Here is a 16,351-nt window from a genome sequence, read left to right on the forward strand (position 1 = left end):
GTTTTGTATCTTGACTTTGTGGTTAAGGCTTAAGCATATTTTTCATACTTGCTTAAAGTTCCTGATTTCAGATGTTAGATATTAATCATTAATTGCAAGTTTGTGTTGGAATTATAGCTATTGCAGGTGTGCATTTGTCACACAAAACTGCTGGAATGCTCTCTACAGTATTTGACATTGGAGGAGTCTTCGGAGGAATTTCAGCTGGATACATATCTGATATGATTGAGGCTCGTGCAGTTACTTCAATTGTATTCTTGCTGCTATCAATGCCAGCCTTTATTTTGTACCGGGTTTATGGGAGCCTGTCTATGATAATGAACGTTGCGTTGATGCTTCTTTCTGGTTTTCTTGTGAATGGCCCTTACTTATTAATCACTACGGCTGTAGCAGCTGATCTTGGTACACAGGATTTGATCAGAGGAAATTCCCATGCCTTGGCTACTGTCACTGCAATTATAGATGGTACTGGTTCTTTTGGAGCAGCTATTGGCCCACTTTTGGCTGGGTATATTTCCACAAGAGGATGGAACAGTGTTTTTCTAATGCTTATTGTTTCAATTTTCTTTGCAAGTTTATTACTGATTCGTGTTGCAAAAGCTGAAATTTTCTAATAGCACATTTGCACATTGATTATGTATTTTTGTTTTTGTTTTTGTTTTTTTTTTTTAATCATTAGAGAACTTGTGTGCATAGGAAAAGTGATTAGGGAACTTATTCTTTACTCATTATTTGTACACGTACAGGAGCTAATTCATTAAAGATTTTTCACATCTTTTTCTCCTGTTTCCTGCAAATACATTGAAAACATACAGAAACAGCATTACAATTGATCAAACGCCAGCTTTGAAAATCCTAAATCTTTATTTAGACACAATTTTTTTTTATTTTTTTCTTATTTTCATATATTGATATGATTTTATATAGAAAGGATATATATTTTAGGATCATACAATAATTTATCCAATTATGATGAATCTTATCATAATTAGTAATTAAAGTGTATCCATTATACTATGATAAGTCTGAGCTATTTATTTATTTATTTGATTTTTATTTAAAATTTATTTTGAATATTAATTTTTTATTATAAAATTAAAAAGATTTTTTTATTATATTTTTATTATTTTGATAGAATATTAATTCATGACAAGCAGGATAGAAAATACAGCGGGTTTTATCTCTAAACACCAACCCATAATTTCTTTCAACTAATTGAGCCACAATGAGTAAATTTTCATCAATATCAAGTACTCTAACCACATCTAAGCCTAAAGAAGTCTGTACAGCCACGACATATCAACAAGGATGGCAATGGTAGAATTTTTGTGGATACATTTCAATCAAATTTCAGTAGGATAAGTTTGAATAATATGTAATTAATTATGAAATAAATTTAAATTTTAAAAATAATATTTATAATAAATTTAAACTTTACATGATGATTATTTATTATTTAAATTTATTTATATAAATATTTAATTAAACATAAAATATATATTTTTCATAATAATATTTATAAATTTTTATATTTTATATTCTAAATAAAATAAAATTTAAATATTTTATAAAATTATTAAATTTTAAAATATAATTTATTAATAAAAAATAATTTTATATAAATTGTTAATTAAAATATATTAAATTAAATAAATTTTAATATTTATTGAGTAATAATAATTAAATTTAAAATTAATTTAAATAATTAAAAATAAATTTTAATTAAATTTAAAATATATTTAAACTTTAATAATAATAATAATAATAATAATAATAATAATAATAATAATAATAGGATTCAAATTTAGATACCATAATTTTCACGGGTCCTCTACATATTTTCATCCTATCAAGAAGCTCTCCATGTCATATTCTGACTTTGGAATAAAAATATGAACTTTTTCTTCAAAAGCATTCCTTCTTTGTTCTATTGCTTGCGGAGAATTCACAGGCTCTGCTATGGAATCTTGACTATTATTTTTCAAAGTTAAACCATTCTTCAACTCGAATCGATTATATGCATTCAGAACCGGCTGGATCGTACTCAACATTAGCCATGCCAAATGATATTCCTGGACACATACTCCTTCCAACACCAAATGGGATAAATTCAAAGTTGGTACCCTTATAATCAATTGAATTATCAAGAAATCTCTCTGGATAAAATCTTTCAGCTTCAGACCAGTAATTGGGATCCCTTCCAATTGTCCATGCATTCACAATGACTCTGGATTTTTCAGGTATGTTATACCCATTAATGATACAACTCTCTCTGCATTCTCTTGGAGCTAACAATGGAACAGGAGGATGTAATCTCAGAGTTTCTTTGATAACCAATTTTAAGTAATTAAATTCTTGAAGGCCAGCTTCATCAATGTTTCCTTGTGCATCAAAAATTCGTCTTACGTCTTCTTGTGTCTTTATCATCACTCTTGGGTTTTTCAGCATTTCTGACATTGCCCAGTCTACATGCGTGGAAGATGTGTCGCTACCAGCAGTAAATATATCCTGAAATTCAAAGTTATACACGTAATTTTCTGTCAGCAATGATAATTTTCTGCCAGTAATGAATAGAAATATATGAGTACCTATTTTGAAGAAATAAAAAAAATCTCTTTTTCTATTTTTTTTTCTTTGTTGCCCTTTATCATTGAAACCTACAATTAAAATATATTAGCTTGATGCAGGTGATCACTTAGATCATAAGTGTACATACAATGACAATTTTAATCATCTAGTTTTCATTGGTTCTATTGATTGGAAATTTATAATATATATACTAAGAGCACTCTTTTTCATGTATAAAAATTCAATTACTTCTTATTTAAATGAGAATGAAGTTTATATATATATATATGAAAAAAAAAAAGCATGCTCTGAGAATACTAAATGATCCCTCTAATTAATTTTGTCTAAAACCTTAAAGCAATCCCCATCTATCAAAGTAGCAAGGGGATGGATTTAAATCACTCTATCCTGCTCTACCTTGTGAAGAAATTTATTTACATTTTAGAAAAAAAAAAGATCTTTTAGCGTAATGAATTTATTGCTATTTAGCAATGATCCATTGCTGATAGTTAATTTAAAAATTGATTTTCCGTGATAGTTTTTAATTCGTCATTAAATGTACCATTTATTATTATTTTATCTAATAACATATGAAATATAATTTTTAATAATTTATCAAAGTACTGATTCACCCTGTTGATCCCTATCAAAATTCCCTTAGTTTATATTTAGTAGAATAAAGTTAAATGTAATTAAATATAACTGAATAAAAATATAATAAAGTTTATTTTATTACATTAAATTACATTCAATTACGTCATATTAAATATGCATTAAAATTCCAAACTTGAAAATTAGTATATTAAACTTTTGCAAATCGAAGTATATATCCCGTAAGTCTTACCAAAATGACTGCTTTGATATTCTCCGTTGTTAAAGGGAATTCGAGATCTCCTTTATCCTGAATATTCAAAAGAACATCTACAAGATCCTCTTCCTCACCTGCATCAACAAATTTCCCCTCAGCCTTTCTGGTTCTATGTTTGTTCATGATGTTCTCGAGTATCTTATCTACTGCTTGACGAAGCCATTTTAGTTTAGGCTTCATTCCGGTGATCACTTGGAGGAAGTTGATGGAAGGGTACAAATCAGCAAGATTAAAATCTCCCATAGCTTGTCCAAGTTTCTTGATAGTGGGCAAGAATACTTCTTCTCCCTTCCATATCTTACCAAAGGCTGCTTTTGAAATGATGCTATAGGCCAAAGAATCCATCATCCTGCTAAAGTTTATCGGGGATCTAGCACTAGAAGAAATGAATCTAACGAATTTTGAAGTTTGTTCTTCCCTGATTGGTCTGAAAGACCTCACACGACTCGCAGTTAGCAGCTCGGACGAGCAAATCTTTCCCAACTGTCTCCAATAGTCTCCATGTGGAGAAAATGCCATGTCTGTTGAATTATAACTCAAAAGATTCGCTGAAGGGATAAAAGGCCTCTGAGAAAATATGATATCATGGGTTTTCATCAGTTGTTTAACAATTTCAGGAGAAGAAATAACAATATTGGTAAGTTCACCAAGTTGAAGGTGCGTGAGAGGTCCATATTTCATGGCTAAGTCTCTTAGCCTGTGATGAGGTAGTACTGACCCAGCTAAATGGTGCAAGCTCCCTATTAAAGGCAGCTTCCTTGGTCCTGGTGGTAAATTAAGAGCCGAGTTGCTGGTTTTCGATTTCCTCCATATCCTCCAGGACCAGCAACTCGGCTATTAAAACCAGCAACTCGGCTCTTAATTTACTCAAACATGGAAATTAATGTACAAAATATCACTTCCCGTGGAAAATTGACTTTTCTTATATTTTTACTATTTTTTCTGTCTAAAAATTATTAAAAAAAAAAAAACGAAATACATTAAAATCAATATATGAAATTGTGCTGTTAAAATTATTCAAAGAGGAAATTTAATCTCGTGAGCATAGCTGTAAGACTACAAAAATTAATTAGATCTATATTGAGGAGGATGAACTAGCATCATGGTGTTATATGGAGCTTCAAGAAGCCATTTAATTCAGCCGCATTCCCAACTAAAATTAAAATTTTTTTTATTTTAAATACGTACTATTCAAATATTAATATATTATAGAATTAAAGCTCATAGATATAAATTCCACAACTTTTTTTTTTTTTGTAAGCAAGTGTTACAGGGGACAATTCACATTAATTTAATGTATGTACTTTGAGAAATTAAGGTTTGACTCTTAACTAGGACCAAGTATTCGGTTCAAATCGAACCGAATTGAAATATCAAAACTGGATTAACTGAATTACTGTATTTTTGAAATCAAATCGAAATGAATAAAAAATCGAACTAAATTGAATAGAATCAAATCGCTCTATTTCTGTTCAATTTGATTTGAACCTATCAATTTTTAAGTTTGAATGAATTTTTTAATTTAGACTTGATTTTGAAGTTGTTTAGTCTGATTTTGACCTTAGTTTGAACCTAATAATCATTAATCAATGAAATTAAACAATTTATATATATATAATTGCATATAATTCATAAATTTCTTATAAAAATAAATCAATTTAAAATCAATAAAGTTATTTAGTTCAGTTCGGTTCAATCGATTTGTTTTATCCAAAATCGAACTGAACAGAATTAACTGAAATTCTTAAAATGCAAAACTGAACTGAATTATCTTAAAAATCAAATCGAATTACTAAATTAAAATGGTTTGATTTGATTTATTTGATTTAAACTGAATAGTACTTACTCCTACTCCTAACCTGAAATCAATCAAATTTGAATTGAATTGATTTAACCTATAAATAACATATATTGTCATATTTCAACGGTTTGCCAATCAAGTAACTTATAATTGCCTTAATTTCAAGGTTATGCGAATAGAGTTTTATACAAATAATTGCTTTCCTTTTATTTCAAATTGACCCAAATTCATGGACATTACTTTGGAAACAAAATGAAAATAGATTTCTTGTATTTAAGATTTCTTTCTATGTTCAATCTCGACCTACGCAATCAATACTAAATATTTGATGTTCTACAAATTGAAGATTGAATTCAGCTCATTAACTAGATTTTCTTGTTTTTTGATTATCTCTATTATAAACCAGAGTTCGTAGTCTATTCACTATTAATAGGTATCTTAATCCCATTGTCCAATTTTAATTTTTTTATGATATATATATATATATATATATATATATATATATATATATATATATATATATATATTTTCAAAATATAATATGCATGGAAGTTCAAAAAGAAATATATTAAATTAGAAAAAAAAGAGGAAAAAGAAAAGAAGAGTTTTAAAATTAATGAAATTTTACTTTCTTTTTCTCAATATCTAAAATTTAAGACAACTTGGATATATACACACTTATTAATTGAGGAATATGACACTCCAACTAAGTTATTAAAAAACAAGTAATTAATTTTCCCATATTGAAATTTATAATCATTTATTTGCTTTAAATTTTCCTCATTAATCTTCATATATTGAATTTTGTAATGAAATCAATAATAATAATAATATAAAATGGAGAGGTTTATATATTAATATTTTAATATCCTGAAAAATTAATTTATATTTATAAATTATGCGAGAAAAATATTAGTTAAAACTAGATACTATTATAATATAATTTTAATCAAATTTTAATTAAAAAAGAGACATGATAGTAGAAAAATAGTTTCAAGGGCATCATTGAAAATATAAAATGAATAAATCTTAATTTGCTCACTATATTTTTTTTAGGAAGTCTAATTTAATTTAAAAATTTTGATTTATTTTTTATTTAACTCAATTTTTCTAAATTGTTTTACATGCGTCATTTATTAAATATTTAATTATTTTATTTTTATTTTTTAATATTAAAATGTTATTTTTATATTTTATAATTAATTAAATTAAAATATAAAAATATTATTTTATTATTTAATATTATTAATAAAAATAAAATATGAAAAAATATTATTTTTATATTTTCATATAATTGATTAAAAGTAAAAATTATAATAACTATACTCAATTAAATTGAAAATATATATATATATATATATTATTAAAATAAATTTTAACTATTTAAATTAAAAAATTACTTTATATTTTATTTTTTTAATTAATATAAGAAAATTAGAATCAAATAAAATTAAAAATATAAAATATTATTTTTATATTTTCATATTATTAATTAATGTTAGAAAAAGTAAAATATAAAAAATTAACTTATTATAATTATTGAATTAACATTAAAAAATAATTAACTATGTTTAAAAAAAATTAAAAATAATTAATATTAAAATATTAAAAATAATAAAAAAAATAACTCAGACATCACCGATTTTTAATTTTTAAATTAGACATAAATCAAAATTTTTGTACTAAATTAAAACACAACTTTAAAATGGGCTAGCAAAGTGAGATTTATTCCAAATATAAAACCTCCAAGTCCTGGAACTTGAAATGCGTGGGATCTGATCGGATCCAAACAGCCAGTTTCAGACACCCCATTGTCCCGAACTAAGCCTTCTTGTTCCTTTGAAGAACGAGATTTCTAGGGTTTCATTTTCTGTGACAATCATTTTTTTTTTTTTTAATCAAAATCTCATATCGTAACCCTGAGCCCTAACTCAAATCCTCTTCATTCCTTCTCTGCATTCACTTTCTATAAAATTCACAAGCTTTTTATTTTTTATTTTTTTCAATAGCACTTCAATTTTTATGGACTTGAACGGGATTAACAACTGATGCCATCCAAAACCTTAACTGTACCCTCAGCTCTTACCCTTTTCCCATTCCTTAAACCCTCACACAGAACCCTGATTTTCTACCAAATCTTGGTTCTAATCATCGCCTTTCTCGCCTTTCTCGCATACGCTTCCTTACATGCCTCTCGAAAGCCGCCCAGTATCGTCAAGAGCGTTCTTGGACCCAATGTTCAATTAAATTCTTCGATAATTCAATCCAAGTTTAGCTCCATGGATACTGGTTGGCCTCCATTCAATGGCTTGGAGGGAACTCACCGACTTGGGGAGATTGATCTTGCGTTTCTATCAGCCTATTCGATTGGTATGTATTTTGCTGGACATGTTGGTGATAGGATTGATTTGAGGTTGTTTCTTGTTTTTGGGATGGTGGTTGGTGGTTTTTCCACTATTCTTTTTGGGTTGGGGTAGTGGTTTGATATACAATCTTAAGCGTTTTTTGTGGGTATACAGATTTTGTGTGGATTGTGTCAGTCTATAGGGTGGCCTTGTGTGGTGGCAGTAGTTGGGAATTGTTTTAGGAAAGCAAAGAGAGGGCTTATGATGGGGGTTTGGAATTCACATACTTCAGTAGGAAACATTATGGGGTCGGTTGTGGCTTCTGGTGTTTTGGAGTTTGGGTGGGCTTGGTCATTTGAGGTGCCTGGGATTTGTGCGATTTTAGTTGGGGTTTTGGTGCTTTTGTTTCTTGTTTTTAGTCCTGAAGATATTGGATTTGAGCCTCCAGGGATAGAGATTGAGATGGCTGTGGAGGTGGAAGGAGCGGATAACCTAGAGAAAGAGGAATCAGAAAAAAGCAGGGCTTCTTGGGATGGAAAATTCAGATTCTTTGGCTGCCATTGGATTTTTGGCAGCTTGGAGACTACCTGGAGTGGCGCCATTTGCTTTCTGCCTCTTCTTTTCGAAGCTTCTGGCTTATTCTTTTTTATATTGGTTGCCCTTGTACATTAGGCACACTGGTAAATGCTTTTACTTCTACTTGTGTACGAATCTTTGTTGAGCAATTGATATAGGTTCATGATACTGGTGTTTGCATGATTTTATACAAGTCTGAATGGGAGGAAATTGATGTTATTGTCACAAAAGATATTGGGAATTTGAAACCTTTTATTTTGTGAACTCTGTAAAAATGATTTTAGACCAATTCTTGTGGCAACGACTTGGCCTTTCTTTAGCATGTCCATTTAGATAATGCGTTTTGTATCTTGACTTTGTGGTTAAGGCTTAAGCATATTTTTCATACTTGCTTAAAGTTCCTGATTTCAGATGTTAGATATTAATTATTAATTACAAGTTTGTGTTGGAATTATAGCTATTGCAGGTGTGAATTTGTCACACAAAACTGCTGGAATGCTCCCTACAGTATTTGACATTGGAGGAGTCTTCGGAGGAATTTCAGCTGGATACATATCTGATATGATTGAGGCTCGTGCAGTAACTTCAATTGTATTCTTGCTGCTATCAATTCCAGCCTTTATTTTGTACCGGGTTTATGGGAGCCTGTCTATGATAATGAACGTTGCGTTGCTGCTTCTTTCTGGTTTTCTTGTGAATGGCCCTTACTTATTAATCACTACGGCTGTAGCAGCTGATCTTGGCACACAGGATTTGATCAGAGGAAATTCCCATGCCTTGGCTACTGTCACTGCCATATAAATTTTTGTCGTTTTGCCTTGCGATGCCAAATATCAACGACTATTGTGTTTTTCTTTTTCTTTCTTCTTTTTTTTTTTTTTCAATACATTGTGAGCCGTCATCTGTCTCATCTTGATTCCATTTAGATCCCTAAGGCCCTTTAGATGAAAGGGTCCAACTAAATCAATCCACCCCAAGCTCCAAAAGAAAAGGTATGTCCAGAACCCAAAACAAAAGAAAAGCTAAGTGGAACTGACACAAAGACCCAACGCGGACAACGAGAAGGCGGCCTCAGCCGAATGCAGCAGTACTGTGCCAATGAACCTGTTGCTCGGAAAGATTTCGCCGTTAAGACATTGTCCGCGAATTACGTTGTATTCTTTTTTGTTTTGTTTTAGCTTTCTAAGCATGTAAGTAGCATCTGCCGCAATTGAATATCAACGTACTGGCCTTCTTGAGGGGAAAAGATATGCAAGCAGAAAGGGCAATTGATAAATTGTTCCACTCCATGGAAATGCTTACACTATGTTTGAAAAGTGTAATTTTTTAAAGTAAGGTATGGAGTATAGTCTTTCAAATGGGTAATCTTGAAGCATTTTCTGTATAGTTTGTATATATGAGAATCATAATTTCTGCCAAAAATTACTCCCTAAATATTAAGAGCTGAGAAACTTAGCTTGATTATGACCACGAACTATATCAGCTAATTGATGACATTTTAATCTAAATTAAAGCTGTCACGTATGCATGCTTGAATTAATGTTGCATACATATATCAGACGTCGTTTCTCTATTTACAACTAAAAATTTATACTAGCAGAGTTAGCACAAGTATTTCCATCCCTTAGAGGTCAGCACAAGTATTTCCATCGTCAGAGCCTCCAGCAGAAGCAACCCCGAGTCCGGTTAAGAGGGGTCATGCCTCTCCCCTTGGATGTGTTTATGGCCTCCAACGTTGACACTACCTCCTCCATCTCTGGTCTCTTGTTAGGGTCTGCATCCCAACATCTTTTCATCAATTTTTCTAGAGAGCTTGGACAACATTTGGGAATCTCTGGCCTCAGATTCTGCAGTTAAAAAAAAAAAAATCACAAATTGTCAACTCCGACAATTCTCGGAGAAGTTCTAAAATTATGCTTCAAGCAAAGACTAGTGAAAGGGGAAAAAAACTACGTACTCGATAAACCACTGCAGAAGTTAGTTCATAGAAGCTTAGATTTGGATACAGCATGTCACAACAATACATCTCCCATAAGCAAATTCCGAAGCTGTAGACGTCGCATTTCCTGTTGTATGGTTTATTGTCGAAGACCTGCAATCATATCAGCAAAATCAACATTTGTTACTCTTTCTACAATTCACAAGGGTAGAACGGATTTGAAATCATGATAAGAAAATTATGCTTCGCAATAAAGTGATGTATGTTTGGTTTATAGTATTAATACCTCCGGTGCCATGTAACCAAGTGAGCCAGTATAACCTGTCATTTCATTAGGATTCAAAGCTTCAAGTCTAGCAACTCCGAAATCAGTTATCTTCAGTGCTTGATTCTTGTCAAGAAGCAAATTTTCTGTCTTCACATCTCTGTGCACAATATTCTTGGAATGAAGGTAGCACAACCTGCCAGGAAGGAAAAAAGCAGAATTAAGTACTATATCTTGAAGTGCAATTAATTAAGTAACTAATGAAGAACGTCATAATGGTGGAGAATTTGGGGAAAAAATAAAAGAATCATAATATGGTGGAGAAATCTAACCCTCTTGCAAGATCTAAAGATAGTTGCATGAATTTCTCGAAAGGCAGCTTTCTTTTCCGGTTCTTTACAAGGTAGGATTTCAGAGTACCCCCAGGTTGATAATCAGTGACGAGACAGCACAAATTGACCGGCATGCCAATTTGACCACTGTGGTTTTGGAATTTTATTTCTGATGTACCCAGTACAGCACCTATGAACTGCGCAAACAGGAAAAAAAAAGGGTCCGGAATTTGTCACAAAATATATGCATAAGGAATCTGAATCGGAAAATTAATTAGTTTCGAAAAATGAAATAAAAATAATTGATTACCTGTGAAACATTGGGATGAGTCAGGTTATGCCAAACAGAAACCTCTTGCCGAAATGCTATCCTAAGTGAAGAAATTTGAGCTTTCGTCTTTTGATCTTCACCCCAGTCAAACACTTTAACTGAAAGAAAACCCTAATATAAAGTAAAACGAAAACGAAGACAAAAACAAAAGCAAAATCAAATTGACCAAAATTATTAATTATTAACAGAGGAGAATCCCCAGTTTTTGTACTAATTAGAAAGCCAAAAAGAGAGTAAAAAGTTGAAAAACCATATTAAATCTTGGGGCATAATAATATTTAAGGTATGGTTGATCTTGCGTAAAAAGAAAGCATGCATATAGCTAACCTGCAACATCTCGGCCATCATAATCCCCTCGGTGAACAGAGGCAAAACTCCCCCGAGCTATAAAATTCTTAATAGTTAGTTTGTGAGGATCAATTTCCCATTCTTCTTTGACGCAACCTTTATCATTGTTTGCCTCGTCACCTTTCTCCTTCTGCATGTTGAGTCGTCCGAATTTGACATCCAAGCCCTTAAAAGCAATTTTGTTTGCCCTACCTAAACTTCTGCTCCTTTCCTTCATCTCCATCTCTCTCTGTCTCTTTCAGGCTTTCTGTAAGAATCAATGAATCAAGCTTCTGTTAGGAGGGAGCGAATTTGAGTTGAATATTTATAGCAAGTGATGGTATGTAACTTGTATGTGGATTAGGTTTCCTAATTCCTTGGGGTTTAAGGTTACTCACGTGTCTTTCTGTAATTGGGAGGGCGGCGTCAAACTTGTTTGAGAAATTACACGGTGATACATAATCCTTTCTCCAACTTTTATATCAGGAGACACCAAGATAGCATTATCCCTTCTCTGGTAAAAATTTTAAAATAAAATTAATATTAATCATAGGGATAATTATATAATATATGGGAAGCATAGATTTTTTTTTTCTCTTAGACACAATTTTTTTTTATTTTTTTCTTATTTTCATATATTGATATGATTTTATATAGAAAGGATATATATTTTAGGATCATACAATAATTTATCCAATTATGATGAATCTTATCATAATTAGTAATTAAAGTGTATCCATTATACTATGATAAGTCTGAGCTATTTATTTATTTATTTGATTTTTATTTAAAATTTATTTTAAATATTAATTTTTTATTATAAAATTAAAAAGTTTTTTTTATTATATTTTTATTATTTTGATAGAATATTAATTCATGACAAGCAGGATAGAAAATACAGCGGGTTTTATCTCTAAACACCAACCCATAATTTCTTTCAACTAATTGAGCTACAATGAGTAAATTTTCATCAATATCAAGTACTCTAACCACATCTAAGCCTAAAGAAGTCTGTACAGCCACGACATATCAACAAGGATGGCAATGGTAGAATTTTTGTGGATACATTTCAATCAAATTTCAGTAGGATAAGTTTGAATAATATGTAATTAATTATGAAATAAATTTAAATTTTAAAAATAATATTTATAATAAATTTAAACTTTACATGATGATTATTTATTATTTAAATTTATTTATATAAATATTTAATTAAACATAAAATATATATTTTTCATAATAATATTTATAAATTTTTATATTTTATATTCTAAATAAAATAAAATTTAAATATTTTATAAAATTATTAAATTTTAAAATATAATTTATTAATAAAAAATAATTTTATATAAATTGTTAATTAAAATATATTAAATTAAATAAATTTTAATATTTATTGAGTAATAATAATTAAATTTAAAATTAATTTAAATAATTAAAAATAAATTTTAATTAAATTTAAAATATATTTAAACTTTAATAATAATAATAATAATAATAATAATAATAATAATAATAATAATAGGATTCAAATTTAGATACCATAATTTTCACGGGTCCTCTACATATTTTCATCCTATCAAGAAGCTCTCCATGTCATATTCTGACTTTGGAATAAAAATATGAACTTTTTCTTCAAAAGCATTCCTTCTTTGTTCTATTGCTTGCGGAGAATTCACAGGCTCTGCTATGGAATCTTGACTATTATTTTTCAAAGTTAAACCATTCTTCAACTCGAATCGATTATATGCATTCAGAACCGGCTGGATCGTACTCATACATACCCGACCCTTTGCGATTCCCACCTTGCCAACTCTTTAAGCAGCCAAAAAGCACTCTTTTAATCATTCCAATTTTAGTGCCAAAATAGCACTGAAATTAGCTCATCCAATTTTTGGTACATCTCAATCGTTTTTTCAAACTGAAATTTTGTGTTTTGATTGAGCTTCACTGATGGCAATTGCATGCGAGTCCTCAATTCTGGGGCGCTCCCTGTTCGTTTCTATATAAAAATTATATTAACTAAAATAATATGTTCTAAATTTATAAATAATTAAAGAAAATGAATTGATATTAACAATGATTATGTGAAATGTAAAAAGATAATAAAACAATGTTTAACTTTTAACTTACTTTTGAGAAGGAATGGTTAAATTTTAAATTAATTTCAAGTTAACTATCACATATAATAATCCTTATATATACACGAAATCAATTTTTCTAGAAGTAATTAAAAAATTAAATAAGATATATTTTTTGCATAATCACATAACAATAATTATTATTTGGTAGGTCAACTTCTATCCATAGCATGCCACGTGGCAATTAAATGGTTGAAATTAATTTATTAATTAAGGAAGAGAAATCAATTAAAAAATAGTTAAGTAATTTTTCACTAACATGGGTAGAAAATTTTCATTATTTGTCATGTAAAAGGTAATAAGTAAGAAATTTTTTATTAATTTAATTTAACTAATTGGTGATTAATTTTCTAATATTTTGATAAATCAACTTCTCCTCATATGTAGTATATTATTAGGCAATATTACAAAAAATTTATTATTACTTCAAATTCTTTATATTATTTTTTATTAGTGAGTAGTTTCGATTAAAAAAAAAATGTAAGAAGTTTGATTTATAATTTTTTTAAACTTTATTTCTAATTAATTAAATATTTTTCTAGTTTTATAAAAAAATTATTTACATTTAAAATGTTTCCAATTAATAATTACATACATGTATCCTTATGAAAAGTAGATAGATAACAATATCATGGTAAAGGTCAATAAATTACATTTCAACATAAATGATCATCCTCAAGTTAATTTATATATAATAGTAAATTTCGTATCAACATACATAATCAAAGACATACAAGCTAATTTTAAAAGTTCTCTAAGCTATTATAAACTATTTAATCAATTGATAAAAAAAAATCTATTCTATCTAAAATCTCTAACTTTTGTATAGATTCAATAAGCTATATTATTAAAATTTATGTCAATTGAATTAGAAAGAAATTTAGAGAGGATACACCAAAATTAAAATTTTTGAATTAATTTCCAGAAATACTTGAAAATCTTAATTTGATTGCTTTTTATAAAATTAGCTAAATAAGCTGCTATGCAAAATTTGATAGTTTTCTATATCTAATTTAAATTTTAATATTTCATTTTTTTATTAAAATTATTTCTAATTAATATTTTTTTATATAATTTGATTATTAAAATCTGTAGTATATAACTATAATACTCTCTCACTTTAATACTTTATTTTTAATCTTTATATGTCTAATTTAGATTTTCAATAAAATTGTTTTTTTATCACTTTTTATTTAAATCCATTTTCTATGGAAAAACAAATTAGTTAACATATCTATAATTAAAATATATCATTACTCATAAAAATAAATAAATGAAAATGATTAGAAAAATATAAAAGTGTCATGTGATAATCAGTAGATAAATAATAAAGGCAAAAAAAAAAAAAAGATAAAAGTAAACATATACAAAATCAATATTGAAAGCTTATCTTGGTGAACATATATATAAATAATTATATTTACCTTGCTACTATTATTTTTTTATATATATAGTTGGTGCTACTTGATCTTTTGGCTTTTTGATTTAAGGGTCTCCGTCTAATATTATAAGGAATTAGGATTCAATAGAAATATAAATAAATTTTGAGAAATAAGAACAAAAAATTTTGATTAGAAATAATTAAAAATTGAGCAATTCGAAGAACAATTTAAAAGTATATTAGATGATAGAAAAAAGTTTAATAATTCTCAAATGTCACAAAATATTTATTATTTATAGGCAAGATGATGAAGAAAAATTGGAAACAAATTTAATTCAATCATTAAACAATTTTAATTGAAAAAAAAAATTAAGTTACAAATCAATGGCCACTAAAGGTAATTTATTATTTTTTAAATTATAAATTAACATAATTTATTAAAGATAAATTAAAATATAAATATAATAATATTAAAAAAAAGAAAAAAATAGTTAGCATGTCAAGCTCTCTTTTAAGGAGTGCTATATAACAGCTTGTAAGAAAAATTTAGTGTGCTTTTTATGTATAAATACATGTTCTGATATTTGATTGAATGAAATAATTTATTCTGTCTTTTGACAATGGAAGAAAAGAAAAGACTTAGCTCGTTTCAGTAATTATTGTATATCTCCTCACTTTCCTTGATTTCTTCCCAATAAAGTAGAAAATTAGTATAATAAAGTAGAAAATTAGCATAATACCTATGCTATGTATAAATAATTTGTAATTTATATTTTTTAATTTAATTTTTAATTACAATCTAAACAAAGATAAATTATTATTAGTAAATTAATTTTTAACTAAAATTTTTCTCTTATTTAATTTAATTTAAATAAATTTTTACTTGTTATAATAATAAATTTTAACTAATTTATGGCTAATTCTTTGTACACATATAATAGTAGTTTCCATGGTTATTTTGTCTAAGATGTAATAAACTTACTTTATTCAAAAAATAACTTAGATTTTATGAAATTTTTATATTTTATCTCATAATTTATATAAATCGATATTTACTTTTTTTAGATTATGAAAAAATATATTAGACTAATAAGAAAATAACGTTATTTTAAAAATATATAAATATAATATTTTTTATTATTAATATAATAAAAAGTACATTAAATTACTAATAATGAATTAAATTATTTAATTTTAATATTAATGAAAATATATAATATTATTATTAATTTGTAGGGAGGGGGAAGTGAGGCGAAATATCATCCATTAGAATTATATAAAATACACCAGGTAATGCCCAGGAAAGATGGTGGAGTAATAATGATCTCACTTAAGTACCACCTCCTTAGACAGTATTTTTTAGACATGTACTTCATACAATCCTAATAAAATCAAACCATTGGTAAGTACCGTCTTCCCAGAACACTATCACGGTACTAAGGATTTATGCCACGAATGCATAAATAGACAGGAGTCG

General features: G+C 28.0%; 3 protein-coding genes and 1 pseudogene across 3 annotated transcripts in view; 2 read left to right on the forward strand and 2 right to left on the reverse strand.

The window, feature by feature from the left end:
* LOC131174114 (cytochrome P450 71D9-like) overlaps positions 1-7,049 on the reverse strand; it is a gene marked incomplete at its 3' end in the record, with an annotated part of 8,635 nt that extends 1,586 nt beyond the window's left edge. Inside the window, exons 1-4 of the mRNA XM_058137176.1 lie at positions 7,045-7,049; positions 5,787-5,864; positions 3,413-4,253; positions 2,045-2,508 (exon numbers count right to left, since the gene is read on the reverse strand). Coding sequence (XP_057993159.1) covers positions 2,045-2,508; positions 3,413-4,253; positions 5,787-5,864; positions 7,045-7,049 — 1,388 coding nt within the window. The remainder of the gene's footprint in view (positions 1-2,044; positions 2,509-3,412; positions 4,254-5,786; positions 5,865-7,044) is intronic.
* LOC131173958 (putative glycerol-3-phosphate transporter 5) lies at positions 14-629 on the forward strand. Its single transcript, XM_058136875.1, has one exon. The coding sequence runs from the start codon at positions 156-158 to the stop codon at positions 612-614; it is 459 nt and encodes a 152-aa protein (XP_057992858.1). The 5' UTR covers positions 14-155; the 3' UTR covers positions 615-629.
* LOC131173957 (putative glycerol-3-phosphate transporter 5) lies at positions 6,940-8,422 on the forward strand (annotated as a pseudogene).
* A 1,145-nt stretch (positions 8,423-9,567) lies between these two features.
* Positions 9,568-11,642, reverse strand: LOC110671275 (serine/threonine-protein kinase STY13-like). Its single transcript, XM_058136876.1, has 6 exons — positions 11,353-11,642; positions 11,005-11,123; positions 10,695-10,891; positions 10,384-10,558; positions 10,116-10,250; positions 9,568-10,005 (listed from the first exon to the last, which is right to left on the reverse strand). The coding sequence occupies exons 1-6, from the start codon at positions 11,594-11,596 to the stop codon at positions 9,811-9,813; spliced, it is 1,065 nt and encodes a 354-aa protein (XP_057992859.1). The 5' UTR covers positions 11,597-11,642; the 3' UTR covers positions 9,568-9,810.
* Between the last annotated feature and the right edge of the window lie 4,709 nt (positions 11,643-16,351).

Source organism: Hevea brasiliensis, chromosome 15, assembly GCF_030052815.1.
Source record: "Hevea brasiliensis isolate MT/VB/25A 57/8 chromosome 15, ASM3005281v1, whole genome shotgun sequence".
In the NCBI taxonomy this organism is placed as follows: domain Eukaryota; kingdom Viridiplantae; phylum Streptophyta; class Magnoliopsida; order Malpighiales; family Euphorbiaceae; genus Hevea; species Hevea brasiliensis.